Raw genomic sequence first — 27,528 nt, 5'->3', positions numbered from 1 at the left:
TCCACACGCTGACTCAGCAGGTTCTGCGGTTATAAGGAAGCGGAGATGTTCTGAGCTTCATCACAGAGACCATGGCCTGGCTGCTCTGCACAGTCTGCGTCCTGCTCTGCTGCCCCGCCCTGCTGCACGCCAAGGCTTCAGGTAAACCTTCAGCTAAAATATTTACAGGCTTCAAACTTTGCCGTCAAAGGCTGAATTAGGCTAATAATTCATGCTTTTATTTCATCCCGTCTCGACTACTGTTACAGCCTTTTTATAGGTTTGATAAGAAAGATCATGGCCGTCTGCAGTTAGTGCAGAATGCTGCTGCAGGACTTTTAACCAACACAAGAAAAAATCAGAATATTTCCCCAGTTTTAATCTCTTTTGCTCATTTTAACATTTTAGTCTTTCCTTTTTAACGCCCTGAGTGGCCGAGCTCCAGCTGATATCACCAACCTTCTACAACCTTCTCATAGCTTGAGGTCCTGCAGCCAAAAGCTCTTAATGGTTCCAGGAACTAATTTCAGGACCAGAGGGGACCGGTCTGTTAAAAATGTGGTCCCCAGACTGAGGAAGGTGATTCCTTCATCTTTACGCTGAAGATCCACTTGGTCCGACTGGCTTTTAACTAGTTTCATGCTGTGATGTTGCATTTATGCTGTTTTATCTTTTTACTTTTTATTTTGACTTGTTTTATGGTTGTTTTATTGTGAAGCACTATGTGTTTTTTATCCTGTGAAACGTGCTATTTAAATAAAGTTTACTTGTTTACTTAGTAAACACACCTGAGCTGTCTGATGCTCTGGTTTGATTCCTAACTTCACTCAGGTTCTGGTTCTGTCAGATGTTTGCTCATTAACTGTGAGAACCGGACTCCTAAGCATTCTTAAGCTGCGCTGGTCTGCTTTAATTTATCGTCTTTATGCCAAAGCGTCAGATTTTGATTCTGTGATCCATTAAATCCAGGTGCAGGCAGGTAAGCTCAGGTGTTTCCAGGTATGTCTCTCTATGGTGATCTGATCAGGAGGTAAAAGTTCTTCTCAGTGTTCTGATCCGGTGACATCTGGACCAGGACCTTGTCCGGCACCAGGCTCAGTCTGTCTGGGTTTAGACGTTTTCAGGGTGTTTGGACATCAGGAAGATTTAGGGTGACTGGGATCGCTGGGAGGAGGATTTAGACTGTGGGCTTTCAGCAGAGACCAGAACCAGCAGCCGGTTCTGGATCAGCATTAAGTCTAACGTAACATCCAAACGTGCTGCCGCTGCATGATGCTGCGTGTTTTCAGAGTACCAGCTGGAGTCGGAGACGCTGAGCAGATGTGAGCTGATGCGGAGTGCCGCTGCAGGAAGCCAACAGGGAGACGTTCCTCACTGTTCAGCTGATGGCAGCTTCAGGTATCTGCACATCAAGCATCTTCCTCTCTGCTTCTCTACCTGAAATAATGGCTCCTCACAACCACTACTGAGCATTTTCCTCATGGATAAACCTCACAGGCACAAGTTCACTCTCACCAACACCTACAGGTGGATCCAGGTGCTACAGACTCACTTCTATCCATAAACCCCTTTTATTATCTTCAGCTGTCACTTTCTACATGTCGTATTAATTAATCCTGTATATTCTTCAGTGATGGTATCAAGGTGTTTGTTGTTCCTGTAATACTTTATCAGCTGGTTCTGCTGTTCTTTATATCTCTCTCTGCAGGTGTAGAAGCAGACTCAGAGGATGTTATATCACTCTCTGCTATTCCTCTCCTCTTTCTCCTTTTCTCCCTTTTAGCATTTTGTCTGTTTCTCTCCTTTTTTCCTCTTCTACCTGTTTCTGTGTCCATTGAACGGTAAATAGTCCCAGAATAAAATCTAATAAAGCTTCTTGCAGATATAAATCAAGTGGAGCTCTATGGAGAAAGCAGTAAAGCTCCACTGGTGAAAGTAAAATCTGTTAGACTCTTTTTGGCATTAAGACAATTCTTATTGACACACTATCAGACAGGACACCAAAACAAACCCAGTAAACTGGACTTTTGTTCCCTCTGCATATTTAAAGAACCTTTGTTCTGTTTTATCCTGTCAGACTTAAAAGAGGCTGAAGTGTTTTACCCTGACAGAGGTTTCTCACCTGCTCCGTGTGTCTCTGCAGACCTGTGCAGTGCAGTGGGCGGAGTCAGGAGTGCTGGTGTGTTGACTCTGAGGGCCAGGAGGTCGCCGGGACTCGAACCAACAACTCTGCTCCTCACTGTAAGCAGCACAGAAAAATCCACAGAATGACGTTTCTAACATTTTGATGTGACTTTATTAAACCTGATGGAGGAGTCAGAAGGGAGCAAAGCTCAGGTTAGAAGCATTATTCTGTAAACTGCGGAAAAAAGGAGAAAAAGTCTTAAAAAACTGAGAGAAAATCTGCTTAACAGTTGATGCAGACCAGCTGCTTCTAAAGTTTGCAGGTTTGATGCCAGACAGAACCCCATATTACTGTGGCAAACCAGTAATAAAGCAGAAGAGACAGCTTGGGGAAATGAAACTGATTCAGCCATAATAATAATAATAATAATAATAATAATAATAATAATAATAATAATAATACATTTTATTTATAAAGAAAGTCCATGCAATGAAACGGGAGCTAAGCTCATGACTGGATCTCTGCAGAACCTCACAGCTCTGCTCAGATTTAAGTAGAGTTCCCTCCTGGACCTGTTGCCACCTGAATGGACAGACAGACGGATGGAAATTTCAATTCAATTCAATTTTATTTATATAGCACCAATTCATGAAATATGCCATCTCAAGGCTCTTTAGAAAGTCAAATTCAATCATATTATGCATTTGAAAGTTAAATAATCTGTATTTAATGTAGAAGGACCTGGCTCAGATTTAACTTGTCCGTTTGTCATAGATAGTTTATAAAGATCATATTTAATCTGTTCAGATGCCAAAAAGAGGTGGAATTTAACACCCTGGTCAATCTGGAGCAAACAGAAAATAAAATCACCAGATGAAGGATTTAATCTCCAGACCGGTGGATAACTGTCTGCTAACTGGGTTGTCTCTGTAAAACCAGCTGAAAGCATCAGCTGCGTTTTAATAACTTCTTTTCTATGAATAAAAAAGTTCCTCTTTTCCTTCTAAGCCTGCAGAGTGAAAGGTTCTGACTGTCTGGTTGTAGGTCCGACTCCCTGCCAGCTTCAGGCGCTGCTGCGGTGTTCTCCCTCCGGCCTCTTTGAGTCGGTGCAGTGCGACGCCAGCAGGGGGCGCTGCTGGTGCGTGGACCAGGACGGCATGGAGCTGTACGGGACCAGCCAGCGAGGCAGACCCCGCCGCTGTGCGTACCGAGCCAAATGTTTCTGGGAATCTGCTCCGTCCTCCTCACGCTGCCGCCGCTAGTCCTGACTGACCGTGAGCTTTTACCTGTAGGTCCCGGCGCCTGCCAGGTGAGGTCCAGGCGCCTCCTTCACGCCGCCGCTTCCTCTCCTCCTCAGTGCGCTGCCGACGGCGACTTCCTCCCTGTTCAGTGTAAATTCATCAACACCACGGACAGGACGGAGCTGGATCTGCTGCACGCCTTCAGCAGGTGACGGCACACCTGACTGCCCTCACCTGAGCGGGTGACGGCGCACCTGACTGCCCTCACCTGGGCAGGTGACGGCGCACCTGACTGCCGTCACCTGAGCAGGTGAGGGCGCACCTGACTGCCCTCACCTGGGCAGGTGACGGCGCACCTGACTGCCGTCACCTGAGCAGGTGAGGGCGCACCTGACTGCCCTCACCTGAGCAGGTGACGGCGCACCTGACTGCCCTCACCTGGGCAGGTGACGGCGCACCTGACTGCCCTCACCTGGGCAGGTGACGGCGCACCTGACTGCCCTCACCTGTCCAGGTGACGGCACTCCTGACGCTACCAGAGGCTAACCTTCACCTCTGTTCACAGATTTCCTGAAGCCTTTGAGACGTTCGGCAGCTTCAGGAGGTTTTTCCCGCTGGTTTCCTCGTACTGCTTCTGCTCAGACGGCCGCGGCAGAGAGCTGGAGGCCACAGGTGAGCAGGTGCCTCCTCACGGACATCTCTTACCTAGCTGCACCTCCACCTGACTTCCTGTATCCAGCAGGAGGCTGCTGGCCTCAGTCTGGCTGACACCGGGTCAGTCCTCCTACCAGAACTGGTAAAGTTCTTTTAAAATGGTCGGATTCAACCCTTCAGCTGTGGGTGTGAGAAGAAGTTGAAGGTAGAGAGTCCCACAGCATGATGCTACCTCCACCGTGCTTCACAGCACAATGTCTTCAGGTCTGGAAGCTCACCGTGTTGATGTGGCCCAGCAGTTTCAAACCTTTCTGCAGACGTCTCTCTGCTCCATGTGGAAGAAGCAGGAGGTCCTGGTCTGGACCTTCTGTTGATGGTTCTACTGGGAATACTGGAGCACATGCTGACCCATTTCCTGTTGGGGTCAGATGGTTGAAACATGGACACATGACCCAAAGCTGGAATGGTCCTCCCAAACATCAGACCTCAACCCAGTTAGAAACCTCCTAGATTAAAGGAGCCGGACTTCTTCTGGGTCAAACATCAGCCGCAACGACGGCAGGAGGTTCCTGCCGTCTCCTCCTGGTGGTGTGTGTGGTCCAGGTCCAACTTCCCAGCTGACCAGTGTATTAGTTTGGGGGGGGTAATTAGTGAGCAGCTGGTTCCTGTTTTAAATCATCGCTGCTGTTTTCTGATCATCTCCCTCTGAGGAATGAAGCGTTTAAACAACAGAATCAAACTGTGCAGCAGGTAAATCTCCTGATGGTCCAGGTGTGCTCTTCCCGTCCAGGTGTGGAGCTCCTCCTGTCTGAGGTGTACGACTCGGCGTTCTCCGGGCCCGGTTCTGCTCGCTCCTTCTCCCAGACCAACATCTACAGAGTCCTGCAGAGGAGGATGCTGGGAGTCCGCCTGGCCCTCACCGGACACTTCAGATGTAAAGTCACCGGGTTTTATTTACCTGCCCAGGTTAAAGGTTTCTAGATTAAATGTTGATGAATCAGGTCCAGGTGGTAATCCTTCAGACTGAAGAACGGGGGTCTTAATCCCACCTGTTCTGTTATTATAAACGAGTAAAAGCTTTAATCTGAGGAACCGTTCTGTTCTGCGTCTTTAACGTTGAGCAGCCATGACACCTTCTCCTCCTCATCAGGTCCGTCTCCCTGTGAGGAGGAGCGGCGAGCGGCCATGGAGTCGTCCGGCGCCTTCGTCCCGTCCTGCGACGCCGACGGGTCCTTCCGGCCCAAACAGTGCCAGCCGGGGGGGCGGTGCTGGTGCGTCGACCCGGCGGGGCGAGAGCTTCCTGGGACCCGGCTGAATGGAGACGCCCTGGTCTGTGGTGAGAGACTCTGACCTCCATCCTCTCCTCCGTTCCCCAGCTCCTGCTCCACCTTTAGAAGTTCTCTTCCTACTCCTCCAGGTTCTGGTGCCGCCGACTGTCCCGCCCAGCGCCGCCAGGCTCTGGCCCGGTTCTTCTCAGGCCCCATCCGTCCTCCTGCAGAGTTCTCCGCTGCTCCAGCTTCCTGCCGCTCCCTCCTCCGTCCCCTCAGGGACCTGGTGCCGGACCCGTCCTCCTTCCTGCCCCTCTTGACCGAAGTCCTCCAGGGTCTCTTCCCCTCCGTGGGCGGAGCTCTAGCGGCGCTGACCCGCTCCACGCCCCGCCGCCTCCAGGAGAACCTGTTCGGAGGGAAGTTCCTGAAGAACGCGGCGGACTTTAACTTCAGCGGGGTGGTGGGAACTCGTGGCGTCCTCGGTTTGGACCGGCTGTCCGCTCAGAGCGTCGGTCTGCAGGAGAACCGGAACCTGGTCCAGTCTGTGAGCCGAGCCTTGGAGAACCCCGCCTTCCTGTCGGCCCTGCGGCAAACCCTGACGAGCCTCAGCGGCGCCGCCTCCGGGTCGCTGCAGCAGGTCTGAAACTAACGCTGAAATGTTTCATTAGAACTGCTGAATGATTGACAAACGGGTTCTGGCGTCTTCTCCAGAACACCAGAACCAGATAAAAGTCCAAACCGGATCCAAACCCGTAAAACACAGCTGCAAATAAAGCTAAATATTAACCAGAATTTCTACAACAATAAAATAGTTCTGAGGAAAAAGTGAGAGTCCAGTTCACTGGTTCTGACCCAAAGCTCGCCAAGTCCCTGGTTGCCCTGGTGATTCCCGCCTTTTCTGGTGAGCAAAGGCGGGGTTTGGTCCGGGATGTCACTCTGGTCATCAGAACCTTCTGGGTCCACAGATGTTTGTGTTTCCTTTAGCAGAACCTTCAGGTCCAGTTTCTGCAGAACCACCCAGAGGTGTGTGTGTGTGGGGGGGGGGGGGGGTGTCTCCCTGCACGCTGGGCTCTGATTGGACACGGTTCTGATGAGACCCGTTTCCTGTGGGCGGAGCAGAGAACAGCAGCATTATGGAAGCAGAAGAAGAAGAAAACTGGCGGCTCTGAAGACAAAAAACAGTTTAATCTGTTCTATATTTACAGAAGAGTCAGATCTTGTCTCATATCGGAACATTTAATCATAATTAAACTATTATTTTACAGGCAGCGCTGCAGCTTATCGCTGTTTCATCATTTGAGTTTAAGGAAATCTCAGCAGATCGACGTCGTTCACCTATTTTAGTATAAATGGTCATCATTCGGGTTTTTCCACAGAAAACAACGTTATTTCTGATTTCTCATGTAAAAGCAACGTTCCACTGAGTGGACCTGTTCTTATATCCGTCCCGTTCCAGGTTCTGGCTCGTGTTCTGGGTTCCTGCTCTGAGGAAGAGGAGGCAGCCTTCTTCATCCCTCGCTGCACAGCCAGCGGAGGCTTCCAGCAGGTCCAGTGTCGGGATGCAGAGTGTTGGTGCGTGGACCCTCAGGGCCAGGAGGTGCCGGGGTCTCGGACCGCCGGGGTTCCGCCTCGCTGTCCGTCCCCTTGTGAGAGGCAGCGGGCCGCAGCCATGGAGACGAGATCCAACATGGCCGCCGGCGCCGAGGTCCACGTCCCGGCGTGCTCAGAGGACGGAGACTTCCTGCCGCTCCAGTGCGTGGGACCTCGCTGCTTCTGCGTGGATGCTGAGGGTCTGCAGGTGGCTGCCAGCCCAGCAGGGGGCGCTGTGCCATGTAAGACGCCTCTGAGCTCCACCTGAGCCCAAAGCATGACACTGTTCTAGTTAAAAGCTGCTGGTATTACCAGCGGCGATCTGGTCCCAGTTCTGGTTCTGTTGGCCCGGTACATTTAATTTATGATGATTCATTTTCCTTTAATCACCTCTGCTGTGTTTCAGGTCCAGACGATAAAACACTGAAGCTCCAGTCGCCTGAAGGTGAACACAAACCCGTCACTAAAGAGTGAAAACCCGGTTCCACTGAGAAATGTTCTGAGACGTTTTCCATCTTTCAAAATGACCCAAAGCTTCATCGTTCTCTCAAAATGACCCAAAGCTTCATCGTTCTCTCAAAATGACCCAAAGCTTCATCGTTCTCTCAAAATGACCCAAAGCTTCATCGTTCTCTCAGCTGCTGGACGAATGATAAATGTCTGAGACCCGAGGTGGCAGAACAGCAACAGGAAGTCACTACTTTTCAAATTAAAAGATACTCAAAGATTAATCTGCTGCTGCTAACTGAGGAATATTTGGCTTCACACTTTCTGCAACTTTCAATTGGTGTCATATTATTACTTCAGTTCAGAGCCAGCATGAATTATGAAAAATCAATATAGCTTTTTACATCATATTAAGCTGAGTTGATGCCTTAAGCCAGTTAAAGATAAGTGGGAAAACTTCTTTATTTTAGTTTTTTGTGTGCAGACAACATGATTTTAACAGCTTCCAGCAGTTGAACAGGAAGCCTCAGAGTTGAGCCAACCGATAAAACTCCTATTTTATGTCAAACCTCGTTAATATGTGTCTCTTCTGAGCTAATTATGCTAATTAACAAGGACATTCTCATATGCCACACAATTAACCGGTTTACTGCCATTCAATGATAAAAGTTGATGGAAGAAACAAAAAGGTGAGCAGATTTAGGACATTAGTAAATAAAACGAAGAACGTTATATTTAAAACAGATCTTCTCTGTGCATTAAGACAGAAGTTATCAGTTCCAGAAAAGGCTGGTTTCTGAGAATAAAACCCACTCAGATTAGATTTAACTTTATTTTTATCACATGTAGTGAAACGTGCTGAAGCTGTGATGAGATCAGATCTAGATATTTACAGAGCGGTGGATAAACGTGTTTACAGACACGTTTAGAAATGAAATGTTCAGGCTATGGATAAGTCTGGAATAAAACTTTTATACACGGCTGTTAAAAACGGTGACTACAGGATGATACACGGTGCGGCGAAATTAAACATGGCGGATGTGTTTAGGATCAGAAAGTCGCTGCAGCCGTCAGGAGAAGCAGGAGGATCACAGAGGTCCTCTCCTCTGCTGAGTGGCTGTCTCCTCGTCTCCTCTGCTGAGCGGCTGTCTCCTCGTCTCCTCGTCTCCTCTGCTGAGAGGCTGTCTCCTCGTCTCCTCTGCTGAGTAGCTGTCTCCTCGTCTCCTCTGCTGAGAGGCTGTCTCCTCGTCTCCTCTGCTGAGTAGCTGTCTCCTCGTCTCCTCTGCTGAGCGGCTGTCTCCTCGTCTCCTCTGCTGAGCGGCTGTCTCCTCGTCTCCTCTCATGTTTCAGGGATTTTTCTTTGGTGACGAGTCTGTGAGGCTGGAAGGTCTCCTCACCATCACCCTAATCTATCGCAGGTTCTCTGGGTTCTCGAAAAACGTCTCAGAGCTTTTCTGTTTCTGTTTCCTGTGTCCTCCGTGTCCTCCGTTTTTTTTTCCTTCTTTTCTGTTTCCTTCCATCCTACCTATCACCTCCCTTCCTTTCATTCCTACAATCTTAGTTCCTTCCCTCCTTATTTTCCATTCCTTGTTTCATGCTTCTGCTCTTCACTCTTTTGGGTCTTTTCTCTTTCTCCTTCCCAGTGTCTTCGTGTCCTTCCATTGTTCCTTGTGTCCTTTCCTTCTTGTCCTTCCTACTGTTTGTTGCTGGTCTCTAACCCCTGTGGAAATATTTGCCATAAGAAGTTTGAGCTTCGGAGGTTTAACGGCGTGTTTTTGGCCTGTGGAGCTTTCTTCACCACCTTTATCACCTGTCACCTTTCAGACCGCTGCTCCAAGGCGCTTGCTGAGGTCAGCACCTTCAGACAGGAAGTGGAAAGCCTTGTTGTCCTCTCTAACTCCTCCCACCTCCCTGTGGGATATGGATTCCTATTGGCCAAAGGTCTGAGTCTGACGCCAGAGGAGCTGCAGATCAGCCAATCAGAGGAGCTGAAGGTGTCTGAGAGGCTGCTGAGCCGCTCCAAGTCTGCGCTGCGATTGGCTGCTTTCTCCAGTGAGTCTAAAACTAAACTAAAAGACAAACGTCAGATTTATTTACATCACATTGCAGATGTTTGCATTTCGTTTGTGAAACCTATAGTTTTATTCAGTTTATCTAAGAGATAAAGAAGCTGATGATTTTCTAATGTTATAGAAAATAGAATCATCACAAAAATACCGAACAGAGTCAGGAACACCAAGACTTGTAACGCCGTCCCAGTAAATGACTCTTAATGAATGAATTTTAATGAATGATTCTTAATGAATGATTCTTAATGAATGAATCGTAATGAATGAATCTTAATGAATGAATCTTAATGAATGAATCTTAACGAATTAATCTTAATAAATGAATCTTAATGAATGAATTTTAATGAATGATTCATAATGAATGAATCGTAATGAATGAATCTTAATGAATGAATCTTAATGAATGAATCTTAACGAATTAATCTTAATGAATGAATTGTAATGAATGAATCTTAATGAATGAATCTTAATGGATGAATCTTAATGAATGAATCTTAATGGATGAATCGTAATGAATGAATCGTAATGAATGAATCTTAATGAATGAATCTTAATGGATGAATCGTAATGAATGAATCTTAATGAATGTATCGTAATGAATGAATCTTAATGAATGACTCTTAATGAATGAATCGTAATGAATGAATTGTAATGAATGTATCTTTATGAATGAATCGTAGTGAATAAATCTTAATGAATGAATCTTAATAAATGAAGGGATTCTTCCTCAGCTGTTCAGATGCTGCTTCCTCCTCATCGTCGCTCCTACCAGCTCTTCACCCCACAGTGTGATGCAGATGGAGGCTGGAGGCTCACGCAGTGCCACCACAGCACAGGTTACACATTTAATTTGCTCTGTTTGTATAGCTGTACAGTTATTTTACATGGGGGCATTTGGGTCATATCATCAGTTTTATGCAGATTTTTTTTAATCCAAGCTGAACAAAAAACCTGAAAGTGGATCAACACCCTTTAATATTACTAACCAGCTTCTGTTCTTTGGGTAAAATGGTCCAAAAAGGTGATTTAACTGAATCTGAAAAGTCATAAATTGTAAAAAGTCATCATAGGGGTTGAAGAAGTCTAGAAGTTATTCACATATCAGGTCGACAGGGCCATAAGAAACGTGCTGAGAATAAAAAAAGATTAACCACTAAGGATCTGAGAAGAATCAAAGGTGAAGCTACCAGGAACTCATTGTTCTCCAGAACCATCATCAGACCTGCAACCTACCTGGAGACTCCAGAGGAACCAGGAGTTCAGAACTCAGAGACGAGGCCACAGTAAGGAAGGCTAGAACCCGACCACCACTGGACCAGACTCATGAAAGCTGAAGAAGGTCTCTGAGGTGATGAGGTGGACCTGCAGCTGGATCAGTAACATTTTGAATCAGCAAGGTGGAGGCAGGGATCTGGTTGAAGATGATCTACCAGACCTTCTGCATCTTTCAAGAAGACCACGATCATCACATTGAGGAGCTCCTCTGCAGCTGGCCAGTAAAGACCTTCATGATGGAAGAAGACCTGGTCCTCTTCCTCACCCGACCCGAACCCTTCGGAGAACATGTAGAACCTTCTCAACCAGGAGGCTGATGGTGAAGGAACCCAGTTAACCTGTGAGCAGAGTCTGGTGGTGCCGGGAAAGAACCGGACAGACTTGAGACGTTACTGAGGAGGATGGTTCTGGTCACTGACGCCTTTTGAATCTCAGAAAAGTTTCTCTGTAAACTGTCAGTTGACTCTTGGTTCTCACTTTAGCAGATGGAAATAAACCTGTGAGATGTTTTCTGTGAGCATGTAGCTGCATGATGATGCATGATGGCAGCACATCAGACCTGAGGACCGCTGCGATGCTGTCCGGCGGCAGGAAGCTGCTGTTTCTGTGCCGTCAGGAGACCTGTGAACGTGTTCAGAGTCGCTCTGAGAGCATCGGTGTTTCCATGCGTCTGTGTGTTCAGGTCAGTGTTGGTGTGTGGATGAAGACGGAGAGTACGTCCCAGGTTCTCTGAGCAGCCGCTCCCTCAGCCTGCCGCGGTGTAAGCAAACTAACACTCGCTGTTTTCCATCCCTAAACCTGGAAATGTAAAGTGAATGGTGCTGCGTTCAGGCAGATTATTGTTCAGCAGCCTAAACGCTGCCTGATCCCTCTGTGCTCCTGTAAAAACATCAGAAATGTTTTAGTTCCTCCTGCTTCATTACGTCTTCATCCCTGCAGGCCCGACTCGCTGTCAGAGAGCTGAGGCTCGCTCTCTGCTCTCTGATTGGATGAAAGCCTCTGACATCACCACCGCCCCACCTTACCACCCACAGTGTGAGCAGGTAGGAGCACACGGAGAACACGCCATATCAGCGGTGGCCACTAGAGGGCAGACCAGGCTCCGCCCCTCACCTCCATTTTGTCTGATCCCAGGACAAAAGGCGTCCTTTAATGTTTTTAAACTGACCAGAGATCAGTGTTGAGCGTCTCTGGTCAGTCATCGATGCGATACGCCGATACGCCGATACGCTTCTATCGATCCGGTTCATGTTGGCTGGAACAAACGATCAGGCAGCTCTGATGTTCAGGGCAAACAAAGCGCCATTAGACTCTTTAACCGACTCTCCCTTATTTACTTACTTAAGAAAGCTTTTACAGACATGCCTTATCTAATATTTCTAAAACATTTATAGAAAAACCTGATGTCCAGCCAATAAAATGCCTGCAGATCAGAAGAAAAAACTACATTTTATTTATTATTAAACCACAGAACATGAAATCAGGTTTCAAGCGGTTTCCTTTTATTCTAGCATCAGAACTTCCTAAACATACAACGCTGCTGTAAACAGCTGTAAAAATCACCTGTGTGTCTGTAATAAAGGGACATTGCAAGCCTTTTTTTCTTAAGTGTAATTTTGATGATTCTGGCTGCAGAGAATAAAAACCCAACATTCAGCGTTTCAGGAAATGTCGCATCTTGTGAAAAAGTTAAACATTGTAAACTACTGCTGTCCCAGTCTAGTCAGTCAGTGTAATATTCTGATTTTCTGAGACCCTGAATCTTGGGTTTAATTCTCTGTAGCCAGAATCATCAAAATTACAAGAAACAAAAAATGCAAATATTTCACTCTTCGTGTTAAATATTCAGATCTATAAAATATGAGTTTTTTTATCTGAGATGGACAGAGAATAATGATTCTTTTCACAAAATGTAATTTTTTTAGATGCACCTGTTTTTCAACAAGAGGGATAATCCTCTTAATCAAAAACTCAGCTGCATCGCGTTTCTAAATAAAAGTATGGCAAATAAACCCATTTTTAGCGCAGTTAACAACATTTGCATCTGGACGTAAAAACCTGATCTTTCACAGATGCTCTGCTGATTCAAATGTTCCTCTTGTTTTTCTGCCTGTCAAATTTTACCCATAACGTTCCGACCCCAGATGCTCCCAGAAATCCATAAAAAGATCATTACTATCAGGAAAAACTCACCAAACCAAAGCACGACCCCGTGGGACTCAACACTCTTCTGTGTGGAAGTTGTTACAGAGTTAAAACGACTCAACATTGATTTAACCTGAAGGCAGGGAAGCACAAAACCAAGATGATTCTAGACCAGAAACAATCTTCTATGTCTGGATCTCAGTTGTTTCTTAATGCTGCCGCTCTGATCTGAGCTGGAGAATGAACCAATCACTGCAGAGTCACTGTTTATCCCCTTTAAAGGTCCCATTCTGTCCGGCATGGAGCGGGCTGGATTTGGGAGAGTTGACAGCCTTTCAGAAATCTTACTGTTCGGGTTTGGGCCGACTAACTCTGCAGGGAAAACGAAGAGACCCGCTAGTAGTTAGTAATGCTAACCTGGCTAATCAGGATAGTCATCAGATGCTACAGAGATCAAGATGAGAGCTCTATAAAGATGTTGTCTTTGTTTTCTAATTGTGATTTACCTGCAGAGCTGAGTAACATCAGCTGCTCTCTCACACAGTGTGACATCACCCCTGCTCCTAATATGGATAATAATTCATTCCAGTATTGGTTACAATATCACAAAACAGACAATCTTTTTCTTCAAATGTTATTTGATTTGTCTCACAGAAAAAGACGTTGTGGTAAGGAACACATTATGTTTGTGGACTTTATTCCGTCTTTAAAGGAGTAAAGGAGAGCCATTTTGGTTTTTCAGGACGGCCGCTTCTCGGTGCTGCAGATAGGGGGCGCTGCAGGCTGGTGTGTGAACCCGCTGACAGGAGAGGCGATACAAGCCGCAACACAGAGCGCCGCAGGAGAGCTGACCTGTAAGCACACACGGTCTGCTGTCTGTGGTGTGTTCACTGTCACTCTGTAAAACCGGTGCTGCCTTTAGGTCCCAGCTGGTGTGAGCTGCAGGGTCTCCAGTGTCGCCCCGACGGGTCGTTCGCCCCGCTGCAGTGTGATGTCACTTCCTGTTGGTGTGTTTCTGAGGATGGGCAGGAAGTGGATGGGACACGAACTCTTCGACAGACGGGACGCACGCCATCATGTGACCGTGAGTTTAAGCTGAGAGCGCCCCCTGATGGATGATGGCAGAACTGCAGGTCCAGGTCAGGCTCCTGATTGGTCCAAATGTTTGTCCTTTTCCTCCAGGTCCTCTTTGTCCCACCCCCAGCATTACCCATGGTGCACTGCTGTGCCGTCCAGCATCTGCTGGACATCAAAGCTGTGACCTCATCTGCAACCATGGTTACCAGAACTCACTTCCTGTTGGCAGCTTCCTGTGTGGGGCTGAGAGTCGTCAATGGGAAGAAGAAGCCAGACCTTTGAGTGGAGCCTGTCAGAGTGAGCTGCTGCAAACCACCTGGTTTCAAATTAACCAACCAATTAATCAATAAACCAACCAATCAATCAATCAACCAATTAATCAATCAACCAATTAATCAATCAGCCAATTAATCAATAAACCAACCAATTAATCAATCAACAAATTAATCAATCAACCAATTAATCAATCGATCAACTAAGCAACCAAACAATGATTCAACCAAACAATCCACGAGAATTTATTTAAATGATCAAATTAAGTAAAGAGACAGAATAATCAAATAATTGCATTGCTAATAAAATTATAAGGAAAGAAGGTGAGAGTTATAGAAAATGAGGATCTGTGGAAAAAGCACTGGAGATATAGACATGTTCTTATATGGATGAAAGTATAATTAACCGTGTTGCTACACTGAGGTTATAGTAACCCCGTTTTATTCTGGCTTTAAATAATTAATCTGGTTTAATTTGAGATAATGTAGCTGAGTTTGAGATGATGTTTGTGTCTCAGTCTCCCAGCCTCTGCAGTCGGTGTCTTCCTCTCAGCTTTGGTCGCTGGTGGAGCCCTGCTCTCAGATCAGCAGTTTGCGGTCTCTGTTGATCAACAGGCTGACCAGCAGGGGGCTCTGCTCTGCACAGGTGAACTGGACCTCAGGTGTCTGAGTTTGTTCAGAACCACAGCCGACAGGCTGACCAGAAGCTTCTCTGTGATCTTTGTGTTCGCCGCAGCTTACGTCGGGCCGAGTCGTGATGCTGTGTGACGACTCGTCTGTGGCTCTGCAGTGTGACGGCGGTGACTCTGTGAGCTTAACGCTCAGATGGACCGCGGCCCTCTCTGACCTCCCAGACCTCCACGATATCAGTGAGTTTAGACCAATCAGAAAACGATGCAGCTGCAGCGTTTTCTGGAGGACCCCCACTGCAGTCGCAAGGCGCCCCCATTTTTACAGTTAATGTTAGAAGTTCACACCAGAAATTCTGGACATTTCTTCCTCTAATGATAAAATGCGGAGACCAAGAGAAAAGAAAAGAAACCTAAACCTAAGGTCAGTGGATTTAATACGACTTCATTAACAACAGTGGCCGGGTTTTCCTACCAAATCCCCAGAAGTTCACCTGTGCTCAGTGAAAGAAAATGGATGGATAGACAGACGAACGGGTGGGAAGATGGATGCTAATGGATGACGTTGTGGAAATTGTCTTTTCCAGCCTTTATTATATTATATTATATTATATTATATTATATTATATTATATTATATTATATTATATTATGTTTTTTTCCTATCAGCGATATTCTTAAACGAGTCCAGACTTTTGGAAGGAGTTCAGAGTATTCTGGGTAACCTCGGCTCCGTGCTGACCTCTGACCCCAAACTGGTTTCCGTGTCGTCGCCAAGCTTTGGCTGTTTCCATGGTTACCACCTGGACGTCGATGGGGAAGGCTGCGGTGAGTCTTTGCTCATTTACCCAAATAGAGAGCAGGACTTAGATCCTCATAGACGGTCAGTTAGAGGCAGGAGCTGCTCAGTGGTCAGTCTGCTGGTTCTGAAGCCATTAAACTACGAACCGAGCAGAACGTCGGTGGGAAAGCAGAACCAGACTTAAACTAAAACCTTCAGAAGAACCTCACGGTTGCCTCAGAGGTCTTCATCCATCCTGAAACTCACCTTTGTTTCTCTTTTCAGTCGTTTGTCCCGCTGGCAGCTTCTTCCAGCAGGGGGCGTGTCTTCCCTGTCCTCAGGGAACCTATCAGGAGGAAGAGGGGCGGGGCTTCTGCAACAAGTGTCCAAGAGGCTCCTCCCCTGCTGGTGCTTCTTCAGCCAATCAGTGTAAGTATTCGTTATCGTCCTCTTCATGCATAAATGTCTTTTAGAGCAGAGAGGGGCTCTAAGGCTATTGTTGCAATTCATCAGCTCACCTGTTCTCAGGTGGATATATAAATATAATACATATAAATGTTGTAAATAGCGTTATTTTACCACGAATATTTACTATTTACATTATTTTAGCAGCAGTATAGTTAGAAGAGTCCGTGTCCAGCAAGCATGTTTGTGATCTCCTGCCTCACCTGTGTGATTCTCAGGTGAGACGGACTGTGAGAGGCGGGGCCTGAGGTGTTCACAGAGAGGTGACTTCCTGCCAGCGCAGCCCGATTTCCTGTCTGGCAGGTGGAGGTGTTTCAGTGGCAAAGGGGCGGAGCTTGAGTGGACCACCAGTGAAAAAGCTTTGACAGATGATGAGTGCTCAGGTAAGCAGACCCGTCAGCCAATCAGGGTGCAGAGTGCAATGTCTCATCACCTGTCTGCGGTTCAGTTCTCAGCAGGTTCCAGACGGTCCCTGGATCAGACCTGAGGGTCGGCGCTGAAAACACTGCCGCCCTGAAGACCATGATCTCTGACCTCTCTACCTGTGTCCATGGTAACACATCCAGAGTTCTGTTATTTCTGTATTTTTCAGTGCAAACTGTTTAAAGCTCAGATCATATCCTGACTCAAGCAGGAGTTAATTTTCTGTCACAGTTTCCATCTGGTTGTGTTTTAGACACTCTGTTCTATTTATTTTCTGATGTAAATGGTGATTTATTAATGTTCTAATATGTGAGATAATGTCAGGTTTATTGTCCCAAACTGCTCCTCATAGAGCTGCTCATGCTCATGAAAACAGGAAGCAACTCATTGTTTTATACAGTATTTATTCACTAATTTATGGTTTAATTTGGGTTACATCTATTGTCACCTATAGTAAAAAGTAATTAAATTATGTGAGATATTCAACGAGTCCTGTTTATTCTGCATATTGAACACATGGTTCTAGTTTTTGTGCCCCTGTTTTGTACCTAAAGAACACTTTCTCCCTTCCTGCTTCCATGTTGAACTTCATCAGTGTGTAGTTACGTATTTTCATTAATTATGGAAAGAAATAGTGTTTAAAAAGCTCAAATTTCACAAGTAATATCATTTAGTCATACATTTATTATATTTAGCCTTTGTGTTACACTCTTTTTTTGTTGTGAATGTGCCGTTTGTGTCTCAGCATGCGCAGCAGAGCCGTCCTGCCACCATGTGGCGCTGTTCGACAGGCAGACCCGGTGTGAACTGTACAGCCCACTGAACACATTCTGCAACGCCTCCCAGCAGGTAAACGCCGCTTTGGATGCAACGTGTCAAACTTCCAGCTGTTTCTGCTGAACCCTGACTTAGGGCTGGAAATAAAATGTATCGATGAAATAGAAATCATTTTGATCGATGTCGATAATTATCAACAAATTCAAAACATGTATTTAGTGAATTCAAAGGCAACACTTTATTCGACCAACTTTTTACGAAAGTTTTTAAAAAAGAAAAAAGAACGCGTGCTCTCTGAAGGGGGCGGGGCTTAGTTCCTGGGTCTGTGTTGTGATTGGTTGGGAGGATGTAATGATGTAATATTAACTTACATTATATACAAATTAAATATTGCATTCTAGCCTATAACATATAAATATATTATATATACTGTTATTCTATCGAACTTTTTGCTGACCCTTTTTTTCTATCATCGATATATATCGTTATTTAATTACCGTCCAGCCTGACGCCTCCTGCAGCTGGAGCTGGTCCTCGCTGCTGATGTTTGCAGGATGTCTGTGTCTCTGCAGGAGAAAGGGTTTCTGGGTAATTAATGTCTGTGTCTCTGCAGGAGAAAGGGTTTCTGGGTAATTCATGTCTGTGTCTCTGCAGGAGAGAGGGTTTCTGGGTAATCCTCGGGCCGAGCGCTTCCATCAGCTGAGCTGCTCTCTGGGCGTCAGGCGCGGAGCTTCAGATCTGCTCGTCCTCAGGAAAAACGGTAAACCGCCGCGTCCAGCATCACTTCATCTCTAAGCCAGCACGCTCCGACTGAGCTGGTCCAGAACCAGAACCAGAACCAGAACCCTACTCTGATCAGGTTCCTGTTCATCTTCTACACGTCAAACAGCTGACATACAGCAGAATTTAAAACTCATTCTCAACACGCTTTTATAATTTTTTCATCAAACTTTTTTATACTTTTTTCCACGTAATGAAAAAAGTTCAATTTACTGTTCTGTAATATTTTAGTATTTAATGTAACTTTATAAGTTTAGGTACCTGAGACATGAGCTCTAAGTGCAGGTAAAGGTGTTAAGGAACATAATTACTGGAGTAAAAAACACGATTTTAATAATTTCTTCTCTGTTCCTCGGTTAAACACACTTCCTGAGATTTTGTTGTAATTCTCAGCTTTAATTCTCAGTTTCGAGGTTGTTGGAACAGGTGTGAGCGTACCTGTGGGTGCTCAGGTGGGCGTGTCTTCCGTTTCAGGGGCGGAGCTTCCCCTGCAGCTGCAGCAGAAGAGTTTTGTGAGGATGAGAATGAGGAAGGCGGCGTCAGGTGTGTTCAGGACTCAGGTGTTCTCCTCCAGGACCACATCGCTCACCGACGCTCATCGTTTCTGCCAGGACGGCTGCAGCCGTGACGCCTGCTGCGACGGGTTCATCCTGAACCAGAACGTCCTGGATGGAGGTGGGTTACCTGGAGGTGGGTTACCTGGAGGCAGGAACATGAACGGCCCACCTGGATACTCACCTGTGACCCGATCTAATTAAGGTTCCCTCCTCTGCGGTTGGCTGAGAGCTCCGTCTGTCCTTATGTGTGAGGATCAAGACTGGGATGTGATTGGGCAGCGATCGGCCAATAGGATCTGTGGGGCGGGGCTTACCTACAACAAACAGCAGCGAAGCTTCGTGTTCGACTTTGGAGGAGAGAAGTTCAGCATCAGTAAGGAAACCGTCGCAGTGCTGGATGATGAACCCATTTCAGAACCCGTACTAAATGTTCTGGTACCGTCCAGCTGACGACGCCCTGCCCGCTGACTCCATGGATAAAAAGGACTATCAGGCCTCCATCATCAGCTTCCAGGCCATCTACCTGAACACAGGTACGGTTCAGTCATGACGCAGCTGGACCTGTTTGGGTCTGGTTCTGGTTGTCTCACAGCTTTTTGTTGTTATCTGATGCAGACCCGGCAGTTGTTGGTTCTGGACCTTCTTCCTGCCACGCAGCAGAGCTTACAGCCCCTCTGAACGGTTTGGATCTTCTCTGATCTCACGATGAGGCTGAAGTTACAGATTTCATTTCCTGTGAGTCGCTTCGGGTCTGAAGGCCGTAAACTTTGTGTCTGCAGCGTCGGTCCAGATGAAGTTCCAGCCTCTGTCCGTCCAGGAGGTCCTCGTGGATCCTCAGAGGACAATCCCCGTTCTCTCCTTCTGGCTCAATAAAAACGACTACAGCTCCCAGCAGGCACTGCTCTGGTGTCTCACACGTATGTAGCTGCAGATTTCTGCTTCTAACAGAGATGGGGTTGGAGAAGGTCTGAAACATCTGCCCAGCGGTTTCTCTGCTCCATGGGAACAGATGTGTGTAATTTCAGGCTCCAGCTGTAGGATGTTTGTCTGTAATGAACTGCTCTCTGTCTCTAACATCAGGCAGGTGTAGAAATATAAACTCTAGATCAGACACCGTGTCTGAAACTCTACCTGAAGATCAGAAGGTCTCTCTGAAAAGCGTGCTCTGTCCTGCCTGCAGGGGGCAGCACTCTGTAGGTGTGATGCTTGTGTTTCAGGTTGTGATGAAGAGGAGCAGTGTTCGGTCGCTGACCTCAGAGACGCAGAACCAGACGGGTTCCTCCGCTGCTCCTTGTATCCCGACACCAGAGTCTGCGGCGCTTACGACCAGCCCATAATCCGAGCCTGTCGCCCCCTGCTGGTCAGAGCGCCCAACAACACCTACAGCAAGAAGGGTGAGGGTGAGGCTCTGGTGCTGAATAACTCCCACAGCTCTGGTTCTGTCGGCAATATTGTTCTGTTATCTGTTATTAGTGGATCTGAGCGGACCAGTGCAGAGTTTTTATGAGCGAGTTCCCTTCCAGAAGATGGTTTCATACTCTGTGAGGAACCGGCTCACCCTGAGAGAGACCCAGCCGGTGTCTGAGGGGTAAGGCCACACATCAGAACACCAGAGGTTCAAATCTGAGAGGCCTCCACAGAAAGCAGCGTCTCAGTTTAACTGAAACACGTTCAGAAAACCATGAAGAACCTCAGACACAATCAGACCCACTAAGAAACAGGAAGACACACTGAGACACAATCAGAGACAAAATAATCTCCTTCACAGGAAGGTTTCTGCTCCATCTCCACATCTTCAGTCCATGTTCTCATCCTGTGTAACGATGTAATGAAGCCGTTTGTGTCTTCAGGTTCATGGAGTGTGAGCGCCGCTGTGACCAGGATCCCTGCTGCCGTGGTTTCGGGTTCATCCGTGAGACCGAGTCAGGAAGTAAATCAGTTTCAGACCCAAACCTTTCCCTCCTGCTTTATTCTGTGTGCACCGGTGCTTTTAAAGCAGCACCAGGAGATTTTCTGACGGCAGTGATGATGATGATGAGAATGATGATGATGATGCTGATGATGATGCTGATGATGGTCATGATGATGATGATGAGAATGATGATGATGATGCTGATGATGGTCATGATGATGATGATGGTGATGACGGCAGTGATGATGATGACGATGATGATGCTGATGATGATGATGGTGGTGATGATGATGATGACGGCAGTGATGATGATGATGACGGCAGTGATGATGATGATGCTGCTGCTGCTGCTGCTGCTGCTGCTGATGATGATGATGATGATGCTGATGATGGTCATGATGATGATGATGTGAGGATGATGATGATGATGATGATGATGATGATGATGATGATGATGATGATGATGATGATGATGACGGCAGTAATGATGATGATGATGATGGTGAGGATGATGATGATGACGACAGTGATGATGGTGATGATGATGATGGTGATGATGTGAGGATGATGATGATGATGATGGCGATGATGATGATGATGTGAGGATGATGATGATGATGATGATGATGGCGATGATGATGAGGATGATGATGATGACGACAGTGATGATGATGATGGTGAGGATGATGATGATGACGGCAGTGATGATGCTGATGCTGATGATGACGATGATGATGATGATGATGATTCTGATGCTGATGATGGTCATGATGATGATGATGATGATGATGATGATGGTGATGATGATGATGATGATGATGATGGGCCTGTTGGTGGTTCCAGATCTCGTGTGTCTACCTCTGATCAGTCTCGGCGTTCAGATCTGCAGCAAAGACGACGCCACAACCTGGAGGACTCAGAACTGCAGCGGTTCTGGAGCAGAGAGCGACCCGGAGCCGTACGGCTGGTACCAGAAGCCCGGTACGGAACCGCCCACACACACCTTCACACACCTTCACACAGGAAGGACCCGGTGATGATGGGATGTTTGTGCTTTCAGTCAACCAGTGGACCTCATCTCCAGCTCTGTGTCCTCCGTTCAGCCTGAAGAACCCCAGAAATAACGGTGAGACTCAGAGTCCGGTACCGCAGTCTGGACCGGTACCACAGGAAGGTTCAGGTCTTCATCCAGCCCTCAGGTCTTTGATGCCAAAGAACCAGACCCAGTCCTGGAGCTCAGGGACTGCTCTGGGACTGAGTGATAAAAGCTAGAGGCCGAGCGATACATCGGCCCGCCGATATTATGAGCCGATATTTTAAACCGATATTATGAGCCGATATTTTAAACCGATATTTTAAGCCGATATTATGAGCCAATATTTTAAACAGATATTATGAGCCGATATTTTAAACCGATATTTTAAACCGATATTATGAGCCGATATTTTAAACCGATATTTTAAACCGATATTTTAAACCGATATTATGAGCCGATATTTTAAACCGATATTTTAAACCGATATTTATCAGCATCAGCCGATACGGCCACATGTTCACCGATCCAGTGACGCTTCCAGCAGCCCTGAGGAGACGGGCAGCGCTTCCATCGCTGCTCCTCCCGTCTACCTTAGCTGCTGTCAGGAGCAGCAGATCAGAGAACCAGATATTCATAAAGTTTTATTTTAAACAGCAGCTGGTCATGTTGTAAGACCAAAAACAACAAGGCTACATTTTTGACTTTTAATGTATTTTTAACGGATTCAGATGTATCTGCCCTCTGAGAGTCTGTTTCTGTCTCGCTATGAAAACGGCTGCAGCAATCAGCGCCGTGTGTTTTACTGAAAGCAGCGCGTTCACAATCTAACTTTATGGAAAATAACGTCATACGCGGCAGCGGCAGTCAGTGTTTTCTCTCCCACCTGAACTGAAGAAGCTCTTTTCTTGCGTCGACACGTTCATGAAGCGGCAGCAGGTAAGAGTCGCGATGTGAGTTTTCTGGCTGTACCTTTCAACCTGCCGTCTGAAGCCGATTATTAACGTTAGCTGGTTCAAACGGTTCTGTCCAGCTGGGCTCAGAGCGGTCTGGGCGTGTTAATTATGTACATTTATCATCGTTGTGTCATCTTTATCATGTAAATGGAAGAAAAAACAGTATCAGCTTCAAGAATCGGCCCAAAACCTGTAGGCAGCACATATCAGGTAGACTGAAATAACCTGAATCTGCTGACCGCTGATAAAATCAGCACAGAGACTCTGACGGACCTTCAGAACCCCCAGAGAGCTGCTGATCCAGGTTAGCTTAGCGTAGCAGGAACTGGGTCAGTTCTCCATGATGTCTGGGTTCTGTTGGACCCAGAACCGCTCTGACCACCTGACGGTTCTGCTTCAGTCTCCATGGACGACTGGCGGCTCCTCTCCGACTCTTCGCTTCTGATCGACGCGTCTCTCCCCACCTATGATGTCATCCACCTGAGCCGTGACATCGCCACTGACCAGGAAAGGACCCGGGCCTGGTGTCTCCATGGTAAGCAGTGATGACATCATCCGTTCAGGTGAGCCCAGGTGAGCCTAATGGCAGCCTGCTGTTTCCCGCCAGCCTGCCAGGAGGCGGAGTCTTGCGTCGCCGTGTCGCTGGGCGAGGCGGAGGCGGCTGTTCGCTGCGTCCTGTACCCTGACACCACCACCTGCGGACTAAGCTCCACCCCAGGTTCCTCAAGCCCCGCCCCCTCCTGCAGACTGGTGATCAGAGAACCTGCCCCCCAGGTCTACCTGATGACAGGTGAGCCCATGAGCCAATCACAGAGGAGAACGCGGTGGGACCACTCTCTCACTGGTCCGTGTGTGTCATCAGGGCGAGCGCCACGGGCGGCGGCCATCGCCGTCCCGGGTCACGGGACGCTTCGGGGCGTTGCCAGGGAAACAGCGATGGGGTCAGACAGAAGGACGGTGGTCCAGTTCCTGGGAGTCCCGTACGCCCGTCCACCAATAGGACCGCTCCGCTTTGAGGCAGCGCAGCCGGCCGATTGGACAGGAACCTGGGACGCCACTAAACCCAGGTAACTGCTCGTCAGAACCAGGACGGGACAAACGGTGTGAAGCGGGTCGGCCGTTAACGGTTCATGGGTCCGGTTCCCTTTCAGGCCCGGCTGCATTCAGCCAGGCGACGCTGAGTCCACCGCCTCCGACGAGGATTGTCTCTACCTGAACGTCTTCACTCCTGCTGCTCTGGTGAGTCCTGAACATCCGGCCCGATTAGAACCTGACGCCAGACGGACCGTAGCAGCTGACTGTGTAACGGGTCGGGTTCTCAGACAGGCGGGCAGAGAGAAGTCCGATAGTAAGACCGGAGCGATCCAGCCAGCAGGTTTCAGCTGGAATCACATTTTCATGGAGTTTGAATCATTTCTGCGACAGAATTATTGCCTGATGAGTTTCAGAGACCAGAAAATAAAATTAAGTGATTATTCTAATGTTAAAATGCTTCAGTCTAACGACTTTTCACGAATACGAATCATAATCTGCTCGCTCCGTGGTTCTGATGCTCTGGGATGTCAGGGTTGGACTTCTCTCCTGGGTTATATCCAGACTCTTTGTCTGTTCCTGACGTCTCATTAACGTTCCCTGAAGCTTCAGCTTTAACGATAACGAGGCGACTTTATGATCGTTAACATCGTTAAGCTCGTTAACATCGTTAAGCTCGTTAACATCATTAAGCTCGTTAACGTCTCAGATCCTCAGCAGGACATAAACTCAGTGCTGCCGTTTCCTCTGAACCGTCTAGTTTAACGGAGGTTCTGGGCCCATGTTGCTCTGCAGACTGTGACCAGAAGCTGAGGCTCAGGATGTGAGTCTGATAGAAACTCAGGTGTCGGGTTGGATCACGGCCCGCGGGTCCAGCTTCACACATTTAGTCAGAAAGGAAGCAGCTGATTCTCTGTTTTTATGACTTTTTTCCTTCTTAAATCATCTGCTTGTCCATCAGAGAGGACGTGTCCCTGTCCTCGTTTACTTCTTCAACCCCTCAGCCAATCAGGGCCAGGACCTGCTGGATGGCTCCGCCCTCGCCGCTCTGGGTAACATCGTGGTGGTGACGGCCAGCTATCGGACGGCGGCGCTGGGATTCCTGACCGCAGGCGGTCTCCACGGCGACTACGGCCTGTCGGACCAGGAGGCGGCGCTCCGTTGGGTCTCCGCCCACATTTCCCTGGTGGGCGGAGACAACAGCAGCGTGACGGTGGGGGCGGAGCGTCGCGGCGCCGACATCAGCAGCCTTCTTCTTCTCTCCTCCACGCCGCTGTTCCAGCGAATGATCCTGATGGTGAGAAGAAGACGTCTGTCCCTCCTCTTCCTCTTCCTCTTCCTCCTGTTGTGCAGCTGAGGTGTGACAGGTGTAATCAGCCAGGTGTCTCTCTCCTGGAATGGTGCAGAGGATCTGATCTGCAGCCGAGGCGTTCGCTGGTTCTACTGGAGCCCAGAATCATTTCAGTAACGCCGGTTATTCTCCTGCAGGGAGGTTCTGTTTTCTCTCCGTCTCTGGTCCAAACCGCCTCAGCCTCCAGACGTCAGGCCATCGATCTGGCGCGAGAACTTGGCTGCGTGACCTCTGACCCCGCCGATGACGCCCCGATGGTCGCCTGCCTGAGATCGAGCCCTGTTCACCAGCTGAACGCCGCTCAGACAAAGGTCCGGCTCCTGAACGCTGATCTGGTTCTGCTGCTGATCCGGCTCCTGAACCGATTCTGCTGATCCGGTTCTGCTGATCTGGTTCTGCTGATCCGGTTCTGCTGATCTGGTTCTGCTGATCTGGTTCTGCTGATCTGGTTCTGCTGATCTGGGTTTTTGCGGCTCTGTCCCGGCTGTGTTTGCGCTGCAGCTGCTGGCGGTGAGCGGCCCGTTCCAGTCCTGGTCTCCGGTCCGGGGGTCCGTGTCCTCCTCCTTCCACAGAGTGGATCTGCTGCTGGGAACCTCAGAGCACGACGGTCTGATCAGCAGAGCGCGCAGCATAAAGGTCAGAGGTCACAGCTGATTTACACACAGCAAAGAGACGATCACATGACTAAGAGACGGTCACATGACTAAGAGACGGTCACATGACTGCGTCTTCAGGACTTTGAGGCTCTGCAGGGCCGGGCCGACGGGAAGACGGCGTTCTACGAGGCGCTGAGCCGTTCTCTGGGCGGAGCCTCAGGAAACGAGCTGCTGAAGGAGGCGGCGGCCTGGTTCTACTCTCTGGACCACAGCCCGTCCGCCGCCGGCTACAACCTGTTCTCCAGAGCGCTGAACAACGCCACCAGGTGACACGGCCGCCAGCCGGGTGCAGAACTAGCTAACAGACCTGTTATTCATAATTTTAGCTGATTTGGCTTTTACTTGATGAGGTGGACGGAGTTAAATATTTGTCTTTAGTGTTACTGAGGTAAACCCAGACGCCTCCTCAGGCGTTTCATGGACCCCCACCCAGTGGTTCATGGACCCCCGGGGGTCCGGGGAACCCAGTTTTGTTAGATATCATAGAGTGTTAAAGGAGCAGCTGGAAGCAGCAGCTCTGATGAGCCTCCCTCCCTGTCTGGCTGCAGAGACCTGTTCATCACCTGCCCCGCCCTGCAGATGGCTCGCCACTGGGCCGGCAGCGGAGCCGACGTCTTCCTCTACCACCAGCCCGCCTCCAGCGCCCAGGACAGGTACGGAGCGCCCCTCAGGGACCCAAACATCAGTTCTTCTTATCTTCCTTCCAACCAGGAGGGAAAATAGGGAGAAATGAGGACTGGATCAGAACATCGGCGGGGGATGAAAGTTTTAACCGGACCTTCTCCTGCTTCTTATCTGCAGGGCCGATGTTTCTGTTCCTCTGGACGTTCAGCTCATGTTCGGGATTCCTCTCCAGCCAATGAGCTCGCAGCGTTTCACCTCCTCTGACCGACGCCTCTCTCTGGCTCTGATGACCTACGTCTCCAGCTTCGTACGGACCGGGTCAGACAAACGGATCATTCTGTAAGTCCTGCGGCAGGACCGCCTCACACGTTCTAACTGATTCTTCCTGCTTTGTTTTAGGAACCCAAACCCATCCCGTGTGTGGGCGGAGTCAGTTCTGCCCCGCTGGCAGCCCGTTGCTACCTCAGAGGCTCCTCCCACCTACCTGGAGCTCAGCCCCGCCCTCCGGCACCAACAGGGCCTGAGTCAGAACTCCTGCTCCTTCTGGAGGGAACTGGGAGCCAGGCTGACCAGAAACACAGGTGAGAGTTGCTCGTTGACCCGGTTCCTTAGCCACGTTGACCCGAGCCCGGATAAAAACAGCCTGAGGCTCAGAAACTGGGTTATTGGGTCTCGTTGGTGCCGCAGCGACTGGAACGTGCTTCAGACACATTTCCTTCATGCTGCTTTCTAAGAAGAACTGATTAAAGGTAGAAAACACTGAATGATTTATATCTGGGAATTCAGACACAGTCTCGCCTGAAACTGATTCACGGTTCAGTTTGCTTTAAATCTGCATTCAGAGTTACTTTAATTCCTTTATGTAAAAGTTAACTGGTCATAAATCACTTAAAAACTTGTTTCAGTGTTTTAAATCATTTCTTCTTTCTGATCTTCTCTCTCCAGGTGAGTTGGGGGCGGAGCCTGTTCAGACACCTGAGCTCCCACTGGCTGCACCTTCCAGCCAATCACAGACCGAGAAAGATGCCTACAACTGATGACATCATCAGCACAGAAGCAGTCCTGCCACACATCCCATAATTCAGTTTGATTCCCACGTTTCTGTTGATCCATTCAGTCCCCAGTAATCAATAAAAGCATCTAAACCTGAATTACGTGTCTTTGGTTTGTGGGAGGGGCTCACCTGGGACAGATGTCTCAGCCAATCACACACAGAGCAGGAACTGCATTCAGGCGCCGTCACAGGTAATAAGAGTTACAGATATTTTAGCGTTACAGGTGGCCAGTAAATCAGTAAATAACTTTTTATTCTAAAGATCAACTTCAGTTTGTCAGAATCTCTTCATTTATTTACAGAAGTTTGAAAACAATTTAATAATCCAGTTTCTGAAATAAATCAGAGTATTAAGAC

General features: G+C 48.0%; 1 protein-coding gene across 1 annotated transcript; it reads left to right on the top strand.

The window, feature by feature from the left end:
• The first annotated feature begins 71 nt into the window (after positions 1 to 71).
• tg (thyroglobulin) lies at positions 72 to 27,257 on the top strand. The gene is made up of 48 exons (XM_036128550.1): positions 72 to 141; positions 1,269 to 1,377; positions 2,123 to 2,220; positions 3,149 to 3,304; positions 3,397 to 3,553; positions 3,911 to 4,017; positions 4,790 to 4,933; positions 5,150 to 5,335; positions 5,417 to 5,904; positions 6,724 to 7,099; positions 7,264 to 7,316; positions 8,948 to 9,356; positions 10,105 to 10,209; positions 11,331 to 11,408; positions 11,588 to 11,691; positions 13,536 to 13,647; positions 13,716 to 13,877; positions 13,976 to 14,167; positions 14,661 to 14,788; positions 14,879 to 15,011; positions 15,440 to 15,598; positions 15,837 to 15,980; positions 16,235 to 16,399; positions 16,465 to 16,569; positions 17,185 to 17,288; positions 17,871 to 17,976; positions 18,471 to 18,671; positions 18,756 to 18,926; positions 19,000 to 19,086; positions 19,169 to 19,234; positions 19,333 to 19,470; positions 19,771 to 19,947; positions 20,027 to 20,141; positions 20,404 to 20,483; positions 21,309 to 21,446; positions 21,526 to 21,591; positions 22,855 to 22,989; positions 23,062 to 23,244; positions 23,317 to 23,521; positions 23,606 to 23,693; positions 24,448 to 24,783; positions 24,975 to 25,148; positions 25,339 to 25,473; positions 25,572 to 25,759; positions 26,042 to 26,146; positions 26,295 to 26,435; positions 26,517 to 26,698; positions 27,063 to 27,257. The coding sequence occupies exons 1-48, from the start codon at positions 72 to 74 to the stop codon at positions 27,152 to 27,154; spliced, it is 7,353 nt and encodes a 2,450-aa protein (XP_035984443.1). The 3' UTR covers positions 27,155 to 27,257.
• The last annotated feature ends 271 nt before the right edge of the window (positions 27,258 to 27,528 follow it).

Source organism: Fundulus heteroclitus, chromosome 3, assembly GCF_011125445.2.
Source record: "Fundulus heteroclitus isolate FHET01 chromosome 3, MU-UCD_Fhet_4.1, whole genome shotgun sequence".
Classification (NCBI taxonomy): domain Eukaryota; kingdom Metazoa; phylum Chordata; class Actinopteri; order Cyprinodontiformes; family Fundulidae; genus Fundulus; species Fundulus heteroclitus.
Note: the sequence above shows the minus strand (reverse complement) of the source record. Positions and strands in the feature narration are given on the sequence as shown.

Bases quoted from the DNA above. Each gene is read 5' to 3' on its own strand.
- tg (XM_036128550.1), top strand. From the start codon at position 72: ATGGCCTGGCTGCTCTGCACAGTCTGCGTCCTGCTCTGCTGCCCCGCC. The intron at 19,471-19,770 runs GTATGTAGCTGC...CTTGTGTTTCAG, and splicing joins ACTGCTCTGGTGTCTCACAC to GTTGTGATGAAGAGGAGCAG. The intron at 26,147-26,294 runs GTACGGAGCGCC...TCTTATCTGCAG, and splicing joins GCCTCCAGCGCCCAGGACAG to GGCCGATGTTTCTGTTCCTC.